The sequence below is a fragment of the Daucus carota genome, chromosome 2 (assembly GCF_001625215.2).
Source record: "Daucus carota subsp. sativus chromosome 2, DH1 v3.0, whole genome shotgun sequence".
Taxonomy (NCBI): domain Eukaryota; kingdom Viridiplantae; phylum Streptophyta; class Magnoliopsida; order Apiales; family Apiaceae; genus Daucus; species Daucus carota.
The window spans coordinates 44503331-44523552 of NC_030382.2; the positions used below are offsets into that span (position 1 = coordinate 44503331).

The 20222-nt window shown below is 34.3% G+C and overlaps 3 protein-coding genes across 3 annotated transcripts; 2 read left to right on the forward strand and 1 right to left on the reverse strand.

Annotated features, from left to right (window-relative positions):
• Nucleotides 1–180: 180 nt before the first annotated feature.
• Nucleotides 181–4176, forward strand: LOC108209801 (FAM10 family protein At4g22670). Its single transcript, XM_017380922.2, has 11 exons — nucleotides 181–487; nucleotides 584–635; nucleotides 912–1064; nucleotides 1157–1244; nucleotides 1641–1721; nucleotides 1814–1878; nucleotides 2264–2404; nucleotides 2507–2623; nucleotides 2722–3036; nucleotides 3273–3330; nucleotides 3851–4176. Exons 1-11 carry the CDS (start codon nucleotides 378–380, stop codon nucleotides 3946–3948), a joined length of 1278 nt encoding a protein of 425 aa, XP_017236411.1. The 5' UTR covers nucleotides 181–377; the 3' UTR covers nucleotides 3949–4176.
• Nucleotides 4177–6452: 2276 nt separating this feature from the next.
• LOC108209649 (hsp70-Hsp90 organizing protein 3) lies at nucleotides 6453–10676 on the forward strand. Its single transcript, XM_017380667.2, has 7 exons — nucleotides 6453–7486; nucleotides 8719–9007; nucleotides 9105–9190; nucleotides 9735–9958; nucleotides 10058–10124; nucleotides 10216–10275; nucleotides 10367–10676. Exons 1-7 carry the CDS (start codon nucleotides 6593–6595, stop codon nucleotides 10478–10480), a joined length of 1734 nt encoding a protein of 577 aa, XP_017236156.1. The 5' UTR covers nucleotides 6453–6592; the 3' UTR covers nucleotides 10481–10676.
• Nucleotides 10677–12390: 1714 nt separating this feature from the next.
• LOC108210039 (monocopper oxidase-like protein SKU5) lies at nucleotides 12391–16559 on the reverse strand. The gene is made up of 9 exons (XM_017381288.2): nucleotides 16226–16559; nucleotides 15789–15898; nucleotides 15435–15705; nucleotides 15198–15336; nucleotides 14460–14826; nucleotides 13938–14303; nucleotides 13768–13846; nucleotides 12808–13007; nucleotides 12391–12706 (listed from the first exon to the last, which is right to left on the reverse strand). Exons 1-9 carry the CDS (start codon nucleotides 16364–16366, stop codon nucleotides 12613–12615), a joined length of 1767 nt encoding a protein of 588 aa, XP_017236777.1. The 5' UTR covers nucleotides 16367–16559; the 3' UTR covers nucleotides 12391–12612.
• Between the last annotated feature and the right edge of the window lie 3663 nt (nucleotides 16560–20222).

The window sequence follows — 20222 nt, forward strand, 5'->3', positions numbered from 1 at the left end:
CTAAAGCTAATTGCATCATATTTTTGAGGGAAAAAAAATCATAATTTAGATATTTTTTTAAAAAAAAAATTCTCGAAGACACGTAATAAAATTTCATTCCAACTTTCTATAAGATCGTTGCTAGTATCCCCAGGCTACTTGTAAATTTATTTCTTCTTCTTGACCAACGAGAGTAAAAATAAACGGATAAACATTTAGATCCTTATCCATACAAGTATAGTATTTGGAAGGTACTGGAAGCATCTAGTGAGGCTACTCAAGGCGAGCCCACTGTTTCGCATTCTCCTGGTTTTCTTTTCATTTTCTATTAATTAAAACCACTCTTCTGTCTCATTTTACATCTTCATTCTCTAAAACCCTAACTATCTAGCACAGCCATGGACGCCAAAAAGCTCAGCGAATTGAAGCAATTCATCGAACAGTGCAAAGCCAATCCTTCTATTCTCAGCGATCCTTCTCTCTCGTTCTTCCGAGATTATCTCGAAAGGTCTGATTATTTCTTCTTTTTAATTTCTAGGGTTTTGAAATTTTGATTATCAGATTTTAGAGTTATTGATTGCATATTTTTCGATTTGCGTGTCAGTGTTGGTTGTAAGCTTCCTCAGTCTGCTTACAAATCGGGAGATCACAAACCGGTAACTCTTATGTCTCTTTCCATACACATAGTGAAATGATTTGTGGAGCTTAGTCTGTGTGTGTATGAGTGTACTTGCTTGAATCGATTTCGTTTAGGTTATTGTGTGTTTGATGTGCGATTTGTGTGTGTTTTAAGGCGTATGAGGTGGATCTCTTTCCATACACATAGTGAAATGATTTGTGGAGCTTAGTCTGTGTGTGTATGAGTGTACTTGCTTGAATCGATTTCGTTTAGGTTATTGTGTGTTTGATGTGCGATTTGTGTGTGTTTTAAGGCGTATGAGGTGGATGATAGCGATGAGGATGATATGGATGAGGTGAAGGAGACCGGAGGAGTGCCGGTTTATGAAGAAGAGGATGAGATTGTTGAATCTGATGTTGAACTCGAAGGAGAGACTGTTGAGCCTGATAATGATCCTCCACAGAAGGTAATTATATTTTTTATGTACATTGTGTTTTAATCCTATGTCAGCTTTGTTTATCTGTGTTGGAGTTGAGATTGTGCTATTCGTTGTGGTAGATGGGAGATTCGTCTGTTGAGGTTAGTGAGGAGAATATGGATGCTGCTCAAGAGGCCAAGGGGAAGGCTATGGAAGCTATATCTGAAGGTATATATTTTGTCAATTTTCTTGTTGGTGTTTTTATGCATTCTGTAATTGGGTGTGCAAATGGTTGCCGTAATTTTAGAGCTGTATTACATTTATTGTTCATGATAACGTAGTTCGTATTGCAAACATTATCATAATGTGCCATAATTTTTTTATTTTTTTTTGCTGTTGTGTTATTGACTGTGATTGATAATGAAAAGCTCTGATTTAAGCTCATCGAAATGACGTCAAGTGTGGTGTTACTTATTTGTTTTAGCAGAGGTCCTGAATGCAAGTCATCAAGTTGATTTCATGCTTTGATGGATTTATTTATAACATGCTCGTTATTATTTGTTAGATACCCTTAATGCCACTGTATTATGATCCACGTGTCTAATATTGTGAGGTATTGGTCAGGTAACTTTGAGGAAGCAATTGAGCACCTTACGCAGGCTATCTTGCTCAACCCTACATCAGCTATAATGTATGCCACTAGAGGTATATGTCTGACTAAAGTTTCCTTTGAAGTTAAATTGTGGTTACGTCCAATTTGTTAATTTATCTCTTACTTCTGTTTGCCTTTTATACAGCGACTGTTTACATCAAGATGAAGAAACCCAATGCTGCTATTCGAGATGCCAATGCTGCTTTGGAGGTAGTTTTTCTTGATGAGCTAACCAAAGTATCGGTCAGATGATGTATATTACAAGCCTGACTTTCTGTAAATGTGAATTGTTAATGGATTATGCAACCGCAGAGTGGTCAGTTTTCATGGGTGTACATGGTTTCCCAAAATCACACTGTTGACTACTATTATTTTATAATTTTTTTTAATATAAATTTGGCTGTATCCAGTGATTTAGTTTGTCAATGCCACTTTTACGGCACTTTTACTTTATGCATACTTTGTTGTGCTGCATGTGTTCAACAATTGTGCATTAATTATTCGTTAGGGCTGTGGTGGTTCAATTTCTAAAATTCTGTTCAAGTCAATCTATTCTATAATTATCTGACAATTGTACGGATCGACTACTTTGCAGATTAATCCTGATTCTGCGAAAGGCCACAAATCTCGGGGAATGGCACGGGCAATGCTTGGCCAGTGGGAAGATGCTGCCAAAGATCTACATGTAGCTTCTAACATAGACTATGATGAGGAGATAAGTGCTGTACTCAAGAAGGTTGGCCCATGAAACTTTCATTTTATGCTATTATTATGTTATTTAGTGTAGATATCATAACATGGGTCTTTGTATGTTATACATCCGGTTCGGTGTATGCAGGTGGAACCTAATGCTCACAAAATTGAGGAGCACCGAAGGAAATATGACAGGCTGCGGAAGGAGAGGGAGGACAGAAAGGCTGAACGTGAAAGACAGCGACGTAAAGCTGAAGCTCAGGTGGACAGTCACCACCCTTTGACTTATATGTCAACTTTAATGCTTCTTCTGTTATGTTATTTCATGTATCTAATAAATTAATTGTAATCATCATATAGGCTGCTTATGAAAAGGCAAAGAAGCAAGAGAAGGCATCATCAAGTAGAGGATCCGGAGGGATGCCTGGTGGAATGCCTTTTCCTGGTGGCATGCCTGGAGGCTTTCCTGGTGGGATGCCCGGAGGCTTTCCTGGTGGCATGCCCGGTGGTTTCCCTGGTGGCATGCCTGGAGGGTTTGGTGGCATGCCTGGCGCTGGTGGTATGCCGGGTGGCATGCCTGGTGCTGGTGGTATGCCAGGTGGCATGCCTGGAGCTGGGGGTATGCCTGGAGCCGGGGGTATGCCTGGTAACATGGATTATAGCAAAATATTAAATGTAAGTTGATGTTGATTTTTTTCCCTTAGTCATCTGTATTATATACTGTAGTTCTCTTTTAGTACCTTGACTTTGTTGACATTAATATAGCTTATTAACTTATCTAAAAAATTTGGCATCACAATATAGCTGTGGAATGTTCCGGGGCCACATTTGTTTACATCTATATTGATAATAGATTCCAGCTTTCCTATTACTAACTTGAATCTATTACTTCTGTTTCTATATTCGACCAGGACCCTGAGTTGATGGCAGCATTTAAGGATCCTGAAATCATGGCTGCTCTTCAAGATGGTATGCTACACTGTTTTATTGTCTACTAGACCTATATAGTAATTGATTCAAAACCATATCAGGTTAAAAAGGCATAAAATCTCAGGAGATGAAGCTTTGAATTTATAGCCTTAACATTAATTATTAAAATTTTGTAGTAATATTACAATGTGTCATTTAATGCCGTTAATTTTTGTGCGCTGTCAATAATATTGAGTGGCACAAACGCTTGCAGTATGATCTTTTCTTTGTTGCCTATTTACTATATTAAGCCTTGAATTTGAATGTTCACCTTTGTGCTGCTCTGATGAGAAATTTACATGATGTCAATATATGGATAAAATAAGCCAGGACCAGAATATTGCTGTTTTGCATCTTGCCTTTACGTTTATGTGTATACTCTGCATTTGATTGTTTCATTTCTTTTTGATGTCTTTTGTTGTGCATGCTGTTAATTATCCTGTGATATGTATATTTCTTCTTGCTGGTTTCTTCCAACTTGTTCTAAATTTTTCGTAACCCTGCATTTGTGATCTTGCAGTGATGAAAGATCCAGCGAATCTTTCAAAGCATCAGTCGAACCCTAAGGTGGCTCCCATAATTGCGAAGATGATGAGCAAATTTGCTGGCCCAAAGTGATCACCCTTTTCAGACTCTGGATAGCAATATAGCATTGTTAATCTTGAATGTTCTTAACTTTTTCTTTTTCACGAGGTTAAATTGGGTTGTGATGAATTGGTTATACTGGAGGTGGATCTTAACTGTTTTGAAGTTAATTGAACAAGTTACTCAGTGTTACAGAGCTTTTGCTGTATAATACAATTTCGATGTTAAAGATGGATATAAAGGGTCCATTTTGTTGTGATATTGCTTACGGCTTACTCTTGTTTAGGGGGTATACTTGGGATCATTGTAAAAGGTTCAGTTGATAGCTGTAGTGGTTTTTTTTTTTTTTTTTGTGGGTGGGGTGGAGAATGTGAAAAGGTAGCAACAAATATGAAATCGTTTCTTGATCCAAGTGTTTGTGGGTATTTTGCCTTGGACTTTTTTCATGACTGTCTCTCCCTCTACTCTCTAGTCATAGGTAATAGGTTATTGAAGGAAATTATTAGAGATGGTTATTGTTGTGAGAATGAGTGTGGTCTTCTTGGCCTTTTTGTAACTTGGTGTTTAGAATGATGATAATCATTTGAAGGGTAAAAGAGCGACCCAGGTGAAGGAGTATTGTTCTGATTATCTGGGGTGGATCGTTGTGATTTCATGAGAAAATGTAAATGTCAAGTTTTTTTATAAATCTCAGAATGCAAGAGCCGCACCAAGGCACTCATACTAAGGGCTCTTTGTACAAATGTATGTGATCTGCGCTCATGGTAAATCAGACCACATTCAGTGGCTTAGGCGACGCGGGAATAGAGTACAATGTTGGTGCCTCGGTGATAGTAGGGAATAACGGTCTTCTCTTTTTTGTTTTTGTTGAAGAGGTAACCATTTTGTTGGTATTAGTGAAGGGTTAATTATCAAATGGATCACTTATTCCGATCTAATGTATCATCCGCATTTTTGCGAAATTTTTGGTTTCATATAAATCAGTAATCACTCAACAGACTAACAGTTGCATTCTGTTAAATCAAATTAAAAAAGCTAAATTTTGCTGATTGTGTGTTCCACTTCACTTTAATCCTAGTAAATATAAGTGTGTGTATCCGGCGTTTTAGACTTGTACTTGAATTAAAAACTTAATACAACTATTTAGTGTTATTAATATAAAATCTTTTGTCACATTTTTTTGTATTTGATTTATTTACTTAATTGAAAGAATCAAGAGCTGCAAAATTTAAAGACAAACATAAATACTTAAGTTTCAAAAGAACAAGCAAACGAATAATGCTAAACATCATGGTTCCCTAAACCAAACATAAACATAAGCATAATTTCTCTAAAAGATACTTCATCTGTTTCAAAATACATGTCCACTTTAGAAAAAAATATTTGTTTCAAAATATTTGTCCATTTCAACTTTCAATGTAAATTTATATTTCCAAAATCAACTCTTCTTCGCATATTTCAAATTTATATTTCCAAGATCAAACATATACCACATATTAGGTTCAATTAATGACTTGATGTACCTCTTTTTTCTCAAAATCCACTTTTCTTAAACTATGTGATTTTTTGAAAGTGGACATGTAATTTGAAACGAAGGGAGTAATTGAAATCAGTGAGCATCCACTGCAAAAGAGCAAGCATAGTCTTCATTGTCGTCATCGAGGTCTAGTGCAGCCTCGGGTATATTTTTGAACTTGAATTGATATTTCGTTTTAGTTTATTTGTTTAGTTTAAATTTATTTTATTTTTTTATCCACGTAAGCGTTATTTCACTTGAGTTTAACAAAAAAAGTTCACTTTAACATTTATTTTGATTTGATTTAACGGCATGCAATCGTTACTCTGATGAGTGGTTTATGTGAGACCAAAAATTTCGCAGCGAAGCGGATGGTATATTGGATTGGAATGAGTGATCCAATTGATAATTAACCTGTTAGTAAACATTAAAGTGAAAGTGAGTATTAAAATCTCCAATCACACACAGTGGACAAAATAACAAAAGGTTATGTGTAAAATAAATTTATCATTTTATATGAATTGATTATTTTGTGTATTTGCTCTCTGATAATTTAGTTAATTTTATGTGTGAGATTTTATATTTGAATAAATTATTTGTCTAAAAACTTTTATTCCAATATTTGTTTCATTAATATCAATTCAAACTTCTATATAATCATCATTCATATATTCAACACTTATATTAGTATTATTTTACGTGTTCTTCTATTTTTACTAGATATTAGATATTATTTTCGAGCAGTATTTTTATTGATTTTTCGTCTTTTTTGCTTTCCAGAAAAAATTTTCACGAGTAAAACAAAAGCAGATAAAAAAGGAATCCTAAAAAACATTTTCTTGGGTCTGTTTTGTTCATGAAAATATAAATATTTCTCACAAAGTAAATTAGTTTCTCTTTTCGAGAAAAATTAAAATCAAATATAAGTACAGTAATGAGTAATCCAGTGAATGGAATATTCATTGTTTGTTGAATCAAGCCCATAAAACACTCTTTAGTCAGATAAATCCCACACTAATCAGGCCCATAAACACATGACTCCGAAGGATCTAGAAGTACCAACACCATAAAAACACACTGTATACATAAACAAACACACAACGCTTAACTCACACTAACTAATAATTATCATCGTCTCGACTCTTCGACTCTCTTCTTCTAATGGCAGACGAAGCCAAAGCGAAAGGCAACGCCGCTTTCTCCGCCGGCAAATTCGCCGACGCAATCGCTCACTTCTCCGACGCAATCAACTTATCTCCGACCAATCACGTCCTCTATTCCAACAGATCCGCCGCGCACGCTTCCCTAGGTAACTACTCCGAAGCTTTAGTCGACGCTAAAAAGACCGTCGAGCTTGAGCCGTATTGGGCTAAAGGCTACTCTCGCCTCGGTGCGGCTCATCTGGGCCTCCGTAATTATAAGGAAGCGGTTGAGTCGTACAAGAAAGGTCTCGACTTTGACCCCAATAATCAGGCTCTGAAGTCCGGCTTAGCCGATGCGGAGGCTGCTGCCTCGGCCCGACCCGACCCGAGGCCTTCCGGGTCGCCGTTTGGAGATGCGTTTGGGCCGGATATGTGGACCAAATTGACGTCTGATCCCAAGACGAGGGGGTTTATGCAGCAGCCTGATTTCGTTAACATGATGAAGGATTTGCAGCGAAACCCTAATAATTTGAATTTGTATTTGCAAGATCCTAGGGTTATGCAATCGCTTGGGGTTTTGTTGAATATTAATATTCAGACTACTACTCCGGAGGAGATGGAGGTGAATGATGCTCAGACGGAGCGCAAGAGGCCGGCTGAGGAGAAGCAGGAGGAGCCTGTCAAAGTCAAGGAGACGAAGAAGGAACCTGAGAAGGATGAGTTGTCGGAGGAGGAGAGGGAGATTAGGGAGAGGAAGGCGGAGGCGCAGAAGGAGAAGGAGAGTGGGAATGCTGCTTATAAGAAGAAGGAATTCGAGATGGCTATTCAGCATTATAGTAAAGCTATTGAATTGGATGATGCGGATATTTCATTTCTTACCAATAGGGCTGCTGTGTATTTGGAGATGGGAAAGGTATTTTGAAGTTTCGAAGTTAAAAGTTTTGATGTTTTAAGTGTCTCTGAGTTCTGACTTTACAATGTGTTAGTATTCTTGTTAATTTTGCATAAGTGCTGAGGGTATTTTCGAGTTTATCTTAAATTTTCAATGTTGCATGTTTAAACCCTTAATGTTATAGTTGCACCTGCTGTTTTACCATTGATGTTAGTTTGTCTAAGTAGCATTATGTATTTCATGATGTATCAATGAGAAAAGATTTTTTTGTCCTTGTTTAAAATGTAGTCCCACTTCTTAAATACAATCCTTTTGTTTTTTTTGACATCTGATCACTATTCAGTTTTTCATTAGCAGGGCTTAGTTGCCTAGAGTATGGTCCAGTAAGTCTCATGTTAAACGGAGGTGCACACACAGTAGATTCATTTCTCTCCTGTAAATCAATTTTTTTTTTCTATCATGCTACACTGCCCTCTAGTTGTCATTTATCTGCAAATTATATCATGTACGGTTGGTATTTATATGTAATCTGTTCAAAATGTTTTTAATTGTGTATTAAACCATATTCGGATAATATAAGGCTTATAAGTGTGTCCATATATGATATAAGCTTAAGCTATTATTCAAGTTAAAAAGGTTAGATATTAGGCGATTACTTTTTTGGAGGAACTTCAGCACCACACTTGCAAAATTATCTTTTGTTGAGTTGTACTGTATAAATTGCACTATTTATACTACATGATGGTTTTTTTTGTCAAAATAAAATACTTATTTTCAGGGGTGCATGTAGTAAAAACCAGGGTTAATGATGGCATAGCCTCAAATTTTCATTTATAATCATATATAAAATTATAACTTGCCAAAAAATTATTATTATATATACAAAAATATTGGTGCCCCTTGTCCCTTATTACTTGGGGTAAAGATAGAAAAATGGTATTTAAAATAAGTTAATTAATCTGTTTTTTTGTACTTAAAAGTAAGTTGAGTATGATCTTTATAAAGCTTTTGTACCTAAAAACGTTTGTAATTAAGAGTGTGGTTTGGCTCTGCCTACCTTTTTGTTGTTATGCCAATGCTTTTACTTGCAAGTTGTAAAATTGGTTTGAAGTAATGAGGAACTTTATGAAGGCAAGCCGAACAAGCCTTAGCTAAAATGCTTCGATTCTTTATTCATATAAATTGCTATATGTACATGTCCATGTGAGAGAGATTTTGATAAATTGTTACTAATACTAACTTTTTAATTCTAGTATGAAGAATGCATTCAAGATTGTGATAAAGCTGTCGAAAGAGGACGGGAACTACGGTCGGATTATAAGATGGTTGCAAGGGCTCTGACAAGAAAAGGAACTGCTTTGGTGAAGATGGCGAAAATCTCAAAGGACTTTGAACCTGCTATTGAGGCATTCCAGAAAGCATTGACCGAGCATCGTAACCCTGACACACTGAAGAAACTCAATGATGCTGAGAAAGCAAAGAAAGATCTGGAGCAACAAGAGTACTTTGATCCAAAAATAGCTGATGAGGAGCGTGAGAAAGGTACTGTCATATTTTACGTTTCTTTTGAGGATTATTTCTCTCATTTATTCTTGTGGGACTGTATTCGTTGTCTTACTGCTTGATTTATCTGTGTTAGGCAATGAACTTTTCAAACAACAGAAGTATCCAGAAGCAATTAAGCAGTACACCGAAGCTTTAAGAAGGAATCCCAAGGATCACAAGGTTACTACACTTATTTATGGTTTTATATATTTTTATATTGTTACTAGCTACATTAATTCCATGGTATATTTTTTTTTTCCTTTTAAGAATAATTCAAATTCTATTAACAATCATGTGTGGATGTATTACTATATTTAAATTTTATTAATGGCTTAGTATTTTTAATTTAAATACATATATATATGAAAACAGTCAAACAGATTTTAAATACATATATATTATAAAAGCATTAGAATACTTTTTTGAATGTTTTTAATACTTCTATATTTTTTGTTTAGATGCATGCATATTATAATATATCTGAATTAGAATATTTCTATTGAACAAGTTCATTTCATTTGTATGTATTTTGAATAGAAGTAGCTTATATGAGTATCTAGTTTAATCCTTGTTTTTAGTATTGTGGGACCTGATGAAGTCCAAACGACCAACTACCTGAAGTCTCTTACAGAATTGTATATAGAATAAAAATAGAATATAATCTGCTATAGAGTGTATCTGTTTGCTCTAGTGTTAAGATGTACTCCTGTTTGCTTTACTCCAGGTGTACAGCAACAGGGCTGCTTGCTACACAAAACTTGGTGCATTGCCAGAGGGGTTAAAAGATGCAGAAAAATGTATTGAGCTTGATCCGACATTTGCTAAGGGCTATACCAGAAAAGGTGCTGCACAATTTCTCATGAAAGATTATGACAAAGCTTTGGAAACATATCAAGAGGGACTGAAACACGATGCTCGCAACCAAGAATTGCTAGATGGTGTTAGGAGGTATGTTAAATTCACAAAACTAAATTTGTTTGTGTTGCTGAGGTCAATTACTAAAATCTCCACTGTGCTATTGACCCCAACAATCCTTTTCTTTTGCAGATGTGTAGATCAGATTAATAGAACTGGTCGTGGAGATCTTAGCCCTGAGGAATTGAAGGAGCGACAGGTTTAAACAGAGTTCCCGAGTTGTTTTTTTTTTAAATAATGTAGGATAACTTAGATTTTGTTTTGAGTTCATTTGATTATTTGTTTTGCAGGCCAAGGCAATGCAGGACCCTGAGATCCAGAACATTCTCTCTGATCCTGTCATGAGACAGGTACCCTTATAAGCAAAGTTTGTTAGGTTGATGAAAATCTGGTATACTTGTTGCTTGTGATTCACCTTGAGTGTGGTATTTGTGGCCACAGGTTTTGGTTGATTTACAGGAAAATCCCAAGGCTTCACAGGAGCACATGAAGAACCCTTCCGTGATGAGTAAGATTCAGAAATTGATAAGCTCGGGGATTGTTCAGATGAAGTAAGTTACTGGTGTCCTCCTAAATCGTATGTAGAATGAGGGTGGAGGCATAAATGATATCTTGAGTTTTGCCTGATGTATTATGTTTTGGAATTTTTCATTTGATTTGCATATACTTTCGACAAGAGATTCTGACTACATTAATATCTGTTTAATTCTGTTAATTCAATGAGCAAGTCGGTCAAGTCTGAATTGCTTTACTGAGTCTTATATTTTTTTAAGCGAAATTTTCATTTTGCCAAGTTAAATATCTTGACAAAGTGCAATTTTAGAAGAAGACCACGGTTTCAAATCAATAATGAATATTAAATAATTGCAACTTGCTGTTCAACATTTTTAGAAAAAATGTTGAATCTTTGGTAAACCTGTTTTTCACTGGAAAGTTACGGCTCTGCAAACAGCAATGTCGAATGGGAAAGACAATGTATTCCAAACGGGAAGAGCAGTCATCTAGGCTACAAAGTATACACTTCTTGTGCTGTGTAACAATAGGTCTGAGACTGCTTACGTCTGGGTAACATTGCATTGTTTGGTGCAAGATTTAGATTATTGTGGCGAACCTAATTTTTTTTGCAAAATGGACGTAGCAGCAGCTCCACAAGTGTGATTAGATTATACAAGGATATATTTTATACAGCAAAACCCTATTCTTCTCTCTAGCCGCTCCTCTTTCTTTTCTTTTGCTTAGCAGCTGTCGTGGCTTCCACCGGATCTCTACCGGTGGAAAGCCTCAAAAACTATTTATTTTTTGTTTGTTTTCTTCCTTCTTTCGATAAAACTTGTTTTAAAACTTTGATTATTCTAAAAACTTCCTTGTTAGGTGAAGATTGGTCCATTTTTTCTTAAGATTTGACATTAGTTTGTTTTTTCGGATCTAAAGATTCAAAACCTTTTCTGATTTGGTCTTCTTTTTATTACATCTCAGTTTCACGGAGCGACAGATTTCTCGTTTTCTCAGTAATTAATTTGGATCGCCTTGGTTTAGCTAGTGTTTCATTTGTGCATTTGCATATTGGGTTTGTCTAACCTGTGCCCTTAAGAACATTTAATGTGCTTAGTTTTCTGTAGATAATGCACATTATCACACACAAAGCATTAATTATTAATCAGGAATTCAAATGTTCACATTTGTTAATCAAATTTGATATTTTATTTACTCTTATATTATATTATTATATTTTTTTAATAATATTAAATAATAAAAAACTCATAGATTTATTATTAAATATTAAATTGGATAGTTTTAGCTAGAAGGCTGATTTTAATTAGGAAACTAGTGTGCATGCAGGGGGCCTCGTTATTATTTGTAGAATGGAATTAATTAAAATTTTCATTTAAAATTTGATAAAAAATTTATTCTATATTCTCTGACTTTTTTTAAAAGAAAATAATATTTTGTTATAATTATAAATTTTGAAGAATAAATCAAAAGTAAATATATAATTAGTATTTATTAAAATTTTGTTAATGATAGCCGTTATGACTTATCCTGTGCCCTGAGGGCACAGGTTAGACATTCCGTTGTATATTTAAGGTCGCTAGTTTGTCTGGTTTGATTTTGATTTTTTTGTTGTCTCACCGTTTGTGTAAGTTTTGTTATTTTCTCACCGTTTATGTGAGCTTGGTGCTTGATTAAGTGTAAAATTGTTTAGAGATTGCATTCTCAGTCGATAGCTCAAACTGGTTATGACAGAAGCAAAAGTGACGAAGCATGTGTACATATCATCTTCAACAAATCACGTGATTTTATCTCAAAAAAAATAGATTAATCAGTGATTGTTGTGTTTTATTTGTTCGATGCGACTATTTAAATAGATCTCGTAGACTTTTATTATTTAATTAACTCATATATCAAAAAGAAAAAAAAGATTATACAAGGATAAACATGTATTATTGAAACTTAATGAATAGTCATCACAAGAATAAATAAATTGTATAGTAGAAGGTTGAGAATCCAAATAAATCGAAAATTTCAGGAGTTCTAGCAGATATAACAACAAGAATTAATAAATCAAGATATGCTATTATGCTATTAACCCTCCTGGAGGTGCAACTCAGATGCCACTAACATGCAGTACAAATTAAGCAAGTAATGCTCCCAAGCTGCATAAAACTTGCATCAACGCTGGAAAATGATTACTGGAAAATGGATATAAATGTGCATATCATCAGCAGCAGAGAGAAGAAAACATCTGTCATGACCGATGTTGCAGAAGAAACGTCTTGTGGCCTGAATAATCAAGTGATGTTGTAAAATTTAATAATAGAATAGAAAATGATATCATCGATATTGAAAAAGGATTATGCTTTGTAATTTTATTAAACACATACTTTTGACGACTGCTGAGAGCACCACAGAATAGGGCATTGTCAGGAATAGGCAATTCTGTTTTGTTAGTAGGTTCTGGATTGACAACCTTAACATAAGTTTCTTGGCCGAGATACCATGTGTCGAGGTTCTCTGCTCTTATATTCCAAATTCCAACATTGTCAAGTGAGATTAAAACGGCTGTCCATGCTCCGGGGAAAACCTATGATATATATGTTTTTACATGAAACAATTCATGTTAGGCAGCATATACATAATGAATAATTATTTGACTAGATGCTACATAATAACTCCATATACCTGGAGAGGCGCACAATAATTAATTCGTCTCACATCTAAAATATAATCTCAATGCACTAAAAAAAAGATAGTGTCGTCTAGAGAAGTTCTCTCTTATTTAGAGTCCTGTAGACTCTGGCAAGTACTAGAATATATTAAGGCAACCATGAAGCACTTGAAAGAGGAATTCATTTGCTGATGGATCTAATTAATAAAAAATCACGAAGAAAAATAAAATATTCACTTTTACAAAAAACCAGGTTCTGTTTTACAAATCTTTACTTTGGCTAATATTATAGTTAATGAGAATGTCACAGTAAAACCTCAAGTCTACATATAAATAACAGAAAGTGCAATATATCTGGATCCAACATAGTTGTTTGCTTTGTAAGTTTAATATTATTTCGTATTCGACAATTTGGTAATAGTTATCTATCACAGCAGGAAACAGTTAAAGCACAAGCCCTAGGCTGTCTGGATAGGACAATATTGAAAGGCGCTAATTTAAGTTTAGGCGTATGTCGTTCAACAGTCAACAAATAGTCTATACTCAACATTAGTAACAACCTAAATGCTTCAAAAGTATGAACTTACTAAGCTTCACAAACTAGGAAGGGTATATGGGAACTAAAACCTAGTATTTATCAGAGAGACATATTAATAGCAAAATTTACAAATGTTACCTGTGTTGTGGAGCGAGCAATACCATCCCACTTATTATATGTTCCCCTACTGTTATTTGTCCACTCACCATAATCCATCCTGCACTCGAGTAATTAATAGATAGGTTGTGACTACTAGGGAAATATAGGCATCAAAAAGAAAAAAAGATTATTTTGAAGACAGGGCTTACCCTACTACAAAAAATGCATATCCATCCATGTGGTAGCTTTGCATCTTAGTGTCATTGTTTTGAAAAATTACTTCCATGAATCCTCTAAATGTGCCATTAATTATTTTTGTTTCCATCTTAGGAGGTCCAGTAATCGGCCCTTTGGGAAAATCAGCCGTATATACATTCTTCACTTTGTACCAGTCAGCAAGTCTGATTGGTGTGTGAGGATTGACAAATGATATCCCATTAAGTGTTGTACGCCGTTTGCCATCAATAGTAACAGGCGGCTTATTTCTTAATACATATACGTCAGTCACATTTATCGAGCCATATTTAAATGAACCCTGTGGGTTTGGGCGAGCACCACTGGCAGACACATTCCACCTATATAAATAAAATGGGCTGATTAATTCAGAAGAATTTCTTGCTACTGGTTAGAGACTACAATATTTAGTGAATTCACTGCCATGCTTGACAGATGAAATAAACACAGCAATTTCAAATTTAATGTCTTAAATCATTCAAAAAGCCAGCACAAACCTGATGGACCTTGCTTGGTTCATCGAGAATGTTTTGTCAAACTGATCTTGTGGCGGTTCTGGAAGGGGGCCAGACGCCTTTCCTTTAGAGTTTGAATAACGCAAAATGCCAACACCAGTAACTCTTCTCCAAACAGATTCATTTACAAATCTTGCACTTGCCACTATGTAATAATCAGTACTTGCATTCTGATCCATTGTTACCAAGAAAGAGTATGTTTGTCCAACATGTATATCTAAGCTAGTGTAGTTCTGTTGTACTGTATATGATCCCTCGGTTTCAGCTAATAGCAGGTTATGGTTCTGGATTCTAAAGTTTAAACTAGTTGATATCCCAACATTGCTGACACGAAATCGATAAGTTTTACCTGCCCAACAACATGCATTTAGTTTAGTAAAAATGAACAAAATGTGTTGAAGTCGGTGAAAAAACACCAGGGCTCCAATCAATTGTTCATAGAACAAAAGCATGCTTCAATAAAATATGGTCTAATGAAAAACTGAAAACTCAAGAATCATATATCTAGATCACGGCCTATATTGCAAAACAACAAAACAATTGCAAGTGAGTTGAGAAGCAGAATCATAAACCAACATGGTCATTAAGGGGGACCAAAAGTAACATGCAACAAGTAAAAAATATATATACATCTTCCATTTAAATAACAAAATGTCTAGAACCAAGGCTTAAGCAGAAGAAACAGATACAGCAATTGAATTAGCTACACTATTTGCTCACCTGGGTGAACATCAATTGTTTCAAAGTCAATGCCATCAGGCACAAGTGTATCATTATATCTGTACGGGCCTTTTCCGTTAATAAGAACACCATCTGGCATACCAAGATCTTTCCCACCATTAAGGGTCCTTCTCAGTGCCTATAATCAATGCACAAGGAAATAATAAATCATATTACATCATTTGCTATTATGCATAGGTATAAATAGCAGAAATTAACAAATCACTAAACACTAACCGTGTGGTTACTAGTATACCAATCACCGATCATGATTGGAACATCCTGATCTGGGGTTGAAAAGGGAATTGCAATCACATCTCTATTGTTAATAATAATGCCTCCAAAACCACCAGAGGCTCTTTGAAAATTAAGCGAAGGGAAGTAAAAGAAACTTCCAATCTGATCTTTTACTTGAAAATTATAAGTCCAATTCCACTTGGGAGGAATTGGACAGTTGGTACCGAGCACTCCATCTTGCCAAGAAGTGCGCCTTTGCTGAACACCATCCCTGATTCACCATTTAAATTTCAAAACCTCAGATATCATTCTACACATTATCAAGAAAACCAAATTTAATCACCATCATCTTACCAAGTCATTAGGAGGTCTTCATCTAATTTATTTTTAACATTCACTTTAACGTTGTTGTTTGTAGTGACATTAATGACAGGCCCCGGAAACTTTCCGTTAATAGCAATAACCTGCAGAATCAAAGGCACTGCATCTTAAAAATTGACTTCTAACAAAAAAGAAACACAAAAGTCAAACCTCCTAAAAACAGAAAGCCATTCAAAGTTTACTTAAACCCCACTTGAGAAGTAAACACATTAAGCAAAGATCTAATCACATTGTCCAGATCTGAAGCTAAAGACCAATAACATCAAGAATCTAAAACCAACCCACCTAATTTTTTTGCAAAATAAACAGACCCAACATTACTAAAAACAGGATATACATACATTATACACACATTCCAAGACACACACACATATGCAAGTATATAAAGAGTAGAACAGAAAAGAAAATACCTGTTGGGGAACACCAAGAGGGGAAGCAGTGATGTAAGAGACCACAAAATCATAACTTACAGTTGCATCTTCAGCATAAGAGTAGCTCAAGAAAAGAGAAATGTACACAAAGAGAAGTGAGAGAGAACTAAAAGAAGCCATGAAAATAACTTAAAGCTGACAAGTGAAGTATATAAGCGAATAAAAATTTGAGCTTTTTTGAGTTTACATTATCAGATTGAAGAAAGCTATAGAAGAAGAGAAGTACAGAGAGAGAAGCAAGAGAGAGAGAGAGAGAAAGAGAGCAGAAGAGACGAGAACAGCTGAAATTGCTTAGATGTGAGGCGCACACGTTAAAGAAGGAAATAAAGGGCTAAATTTTATTTTATGTTAGACTTTTTTGTGTATGGGGGCCATCAACATCATCAAGAGCGTGCAATAACGGGAGGAGAGGGAGGCTACAAAATCTTGTAATTTAGGGACCATGCTCAATTTTACTGGTAAAAGATTGCAACGTTTTTTTTTTTTTAATTTCAAATAATTTTCATTACATTGGATTTTAACGAGTTTAACTTCACTTCACTCAATTACACGAGGATTTTATAGCATAATATAATTTTTTTATTTTAATTTTTTTTACTGTGATTCTAAATTATAATGTTATAAACCTTTATATTTTGATATATATGTATTTGTTAAACTTCTTTTTCTAATAAAACTTGCTTGAGGCTGATTCTCTAAATTCATGAAATTTGACAGTGAAACTCATATATCTAGTTAACATTTTACACAGGATAAAAATTTTCTAAGTCGAAATCGAGAACCGAAATGAATTGAAATTCTGATATGGTTCGAACCTTCAAAGTTCAAGCCGATGAATGATTACTAATCTATTTATCTATTAATTTTGAAAATGTCTAATTAATTGATAAGTGATTATTATAATATTTGTAAGTACGTATTTATTCATACTTTTTTTGAAGTAATGCATAAAGGAAAAAGAACAGAGGGGGTGGAGGTGAGAACGGATAATGTGGCCCTTGCCAGCCAATAGCCAGTTCAAAATGCAGAGTATTAGTGCCTTTGCACATGTTTTACAATACATCTTTCCGTTGGATGGCTACGTCTATCAACTTTCCGTTGTACATAAAACAATTGTATTGTGCTCCATATAATATTATTATTATTATACTAACTAGCTTATAACCCGTGAAATGCACGGGCGGTTAAAATATTTGTTTTTTTATCGTATATATTTTAACCTAGAAAATGATTAAATAACTTTTTTTAACAACTGATAAATTTTTAATAGTTAAATCCGTCAAATGACTGATTAAAAATTAGGTCGAACACACACACACACACACACACACACACACACACATATATATATTTACTGAGAATGTTAAAATATGTTTTTTTTCTCATGTTATAATTTAAGGAGATCTATAAAATTTGATATAATCAGTATTTTAATATTTCGTTATTAATAATTAATAATTAAGTATGGAACATATTATAAGTTAAAAGAGACGCGTAAAACCAAATATCGACCGGTCATACTAATCTCAGTTTTAACAGTTTTAATGTTTCGATTTAATAGATAATAAAAAATATATTATAACATGTTATTTTAAATTAAGGAGGTTCGTGGGTTGAATACCAACCGTCTCATCGAACTCGACTGATCGACCGATTAACTGAACTTTTTCATGTTTCGGCTTAACAATATAATAGTATATTACAAATTTATAATATTACTTTTAAGGTGAGTCCATTAGAGTATTGAAAAAATATTGTTAATGTATTTTGGTTGAAAAATATTACAGGTTATTTATTAATAATTATATATAATAATATCATATTTTTATATATACGTGGCCCTTGTTAATTGTAGAAGATCCGTTTTTTTAGTTAAAAACACTAAAAAAGATATGTGTTTTAGTTAAAAAAAGTAATTACTAAGTTGCTCGATGTTATTTTAAATGATGGAGTTTTTTCAGTTAGAAATTATAAAAAAATAACATGTTTTAGTTTAAAAAAAATAATTAGTTATATAGATAGGCTCATATTTTGGCCCCAGACTGAACAAACTTTCAATATTTTGATTTTAATAGTATAATAAAAATATAAAATATTTTTTTTATATGAATGTTGCATGTGTTATTTTTGGAAAATCAGTTTTTTATTTAGGATTCTGAAAAAGATAATAGATTTAGTTAAAAAAAATAATTGATTATAGAATTAGGCTCATAATTTGGCCCAATTAACGACCGACCGACCGAACGATCAAGTTTTTAATGTTTCGGCTTTAAAAGTGAGATAAAAATTTAAAGCATTAATCTTAACACATACTTTAACACAATCAAATTGTAAAACCTCAATTATATAACCAATTAATAACCTGAGTTTACAACATAAGAAACCACGGGAAAATATAATACTCACGAACAAAAAAACATATGCAGGCATATATATATAGATACTCATATACATATAAGTGTGTTAGAGAAGGAGAACAGATTACGGGAGATTATGAGAGAAGGTGTGTCCCTCTGCCTCTCATGAGGGGTATGAATTTCGGTAAGCTGGCCTGAAGAAAATTGGAAGCAGGCGTATATATTTTTTAAAGGTTTTGAATTTAGCTTTATATTATATCTTATTTAATTTATGTTTTGACTCGTTTTAAATTTATGTTTTGGCTCGTTTATGTTTTGTTCTGAAGCCCACTAATCGTACAACCCATATAAAAGCCCGTGTACCGACCGACCGACCAAACTTTTAATGTTTCGGCTTTAATAGTATAGTATAGATTTCATCTGCTAATGCGTACAAAAACTGCGGATGTTTACATGGCTACGCAGTGGTGGGAACTTTCCTAATCCGTCTTATGCACAAGATGCAAATACTACTTGCAGTTGGAGCGGCCTAGAGCTACAATTTTGGGTCCGATGATCAGAGGAAATATAATGGGGGTGTTTGGCTGGGCTTTTAAGCCCAGCTTATGAATTTATAAGTTACAAGCACTTATTGTACTGTTTGTGTAAAAAGTGACGAAGCATTTATAAAAAACTAGGAATGCTAGTTTTTATCTCACGACTTCTACTTATTTCCCAAACATTTTAATCACTTATAAGTCTTAACTTGCTTCTCACTTCTATTTCACTTCTTTACTTTAAGCAAGAAGCACTTATTTTAATCTCAGCCAAACGGCTCCAATAATTTCAACATAACTTTTGAAATATTAAAAATATTTTAAAACAAAAAAAGTTTGAAACCCTAATCTAACCCTAATTCTCTCTAGAGTCTAGTCTCTCTCTTGTCGTAGCCGCCTGGGGCTTCCATCGGTTTTCACCGGTGGAAAGCCCTAAATCAGTTAATTATTTTGTTTTCTTTATAGTTTTTGAATAATACTTCTTCTCTGAAAACTTAGATCGAAAACCATCGGAGATTTCGCTGTTTCTCTTCCAAGTGGGTGGGTTTTCAGTCCGATTTCTCTTGTTTTTTGTGGTTCTGTTCCTGATCTATTCTCGGAAAGATTCTTAGATCTAAAACCATAAGAGATTTCGCTGTTTTTCCTCTCTGTTTCAATCGGGTGGATTTTCAATCTGATTTCTCTTGTTTTTGTGGTTCCGCTCCAGATCTAAGGTTGTTTTCTCTCCCTCGTGAGAGTTTTGTTTTCGCTTCTTCATTATAAGCGGGTGTCTTGATTTGACGATGAAAGTTTGTATGGAATCACAGTTATGGTCGATAGCTCAAACGATAGCTCTATTAGGGCATGATGAAGAGGGTACCGATGATTCAACGAGGATGCATGAAGCGGGTATTTGTATTTGTATATACTTTATCTTCAAAATATCGTTTAACTGTCTCTTCGTGAGAACAGACGATTGCAATTTCCAGTTTGTTTGACTCGATCATTGTTGTAGATGCCGTATGGCTTTCTATTATTAGATTAACACCTTTGTTTAAAAAAAAATATTTTAAAACAATGATACACTATTGATCATGATCTTCA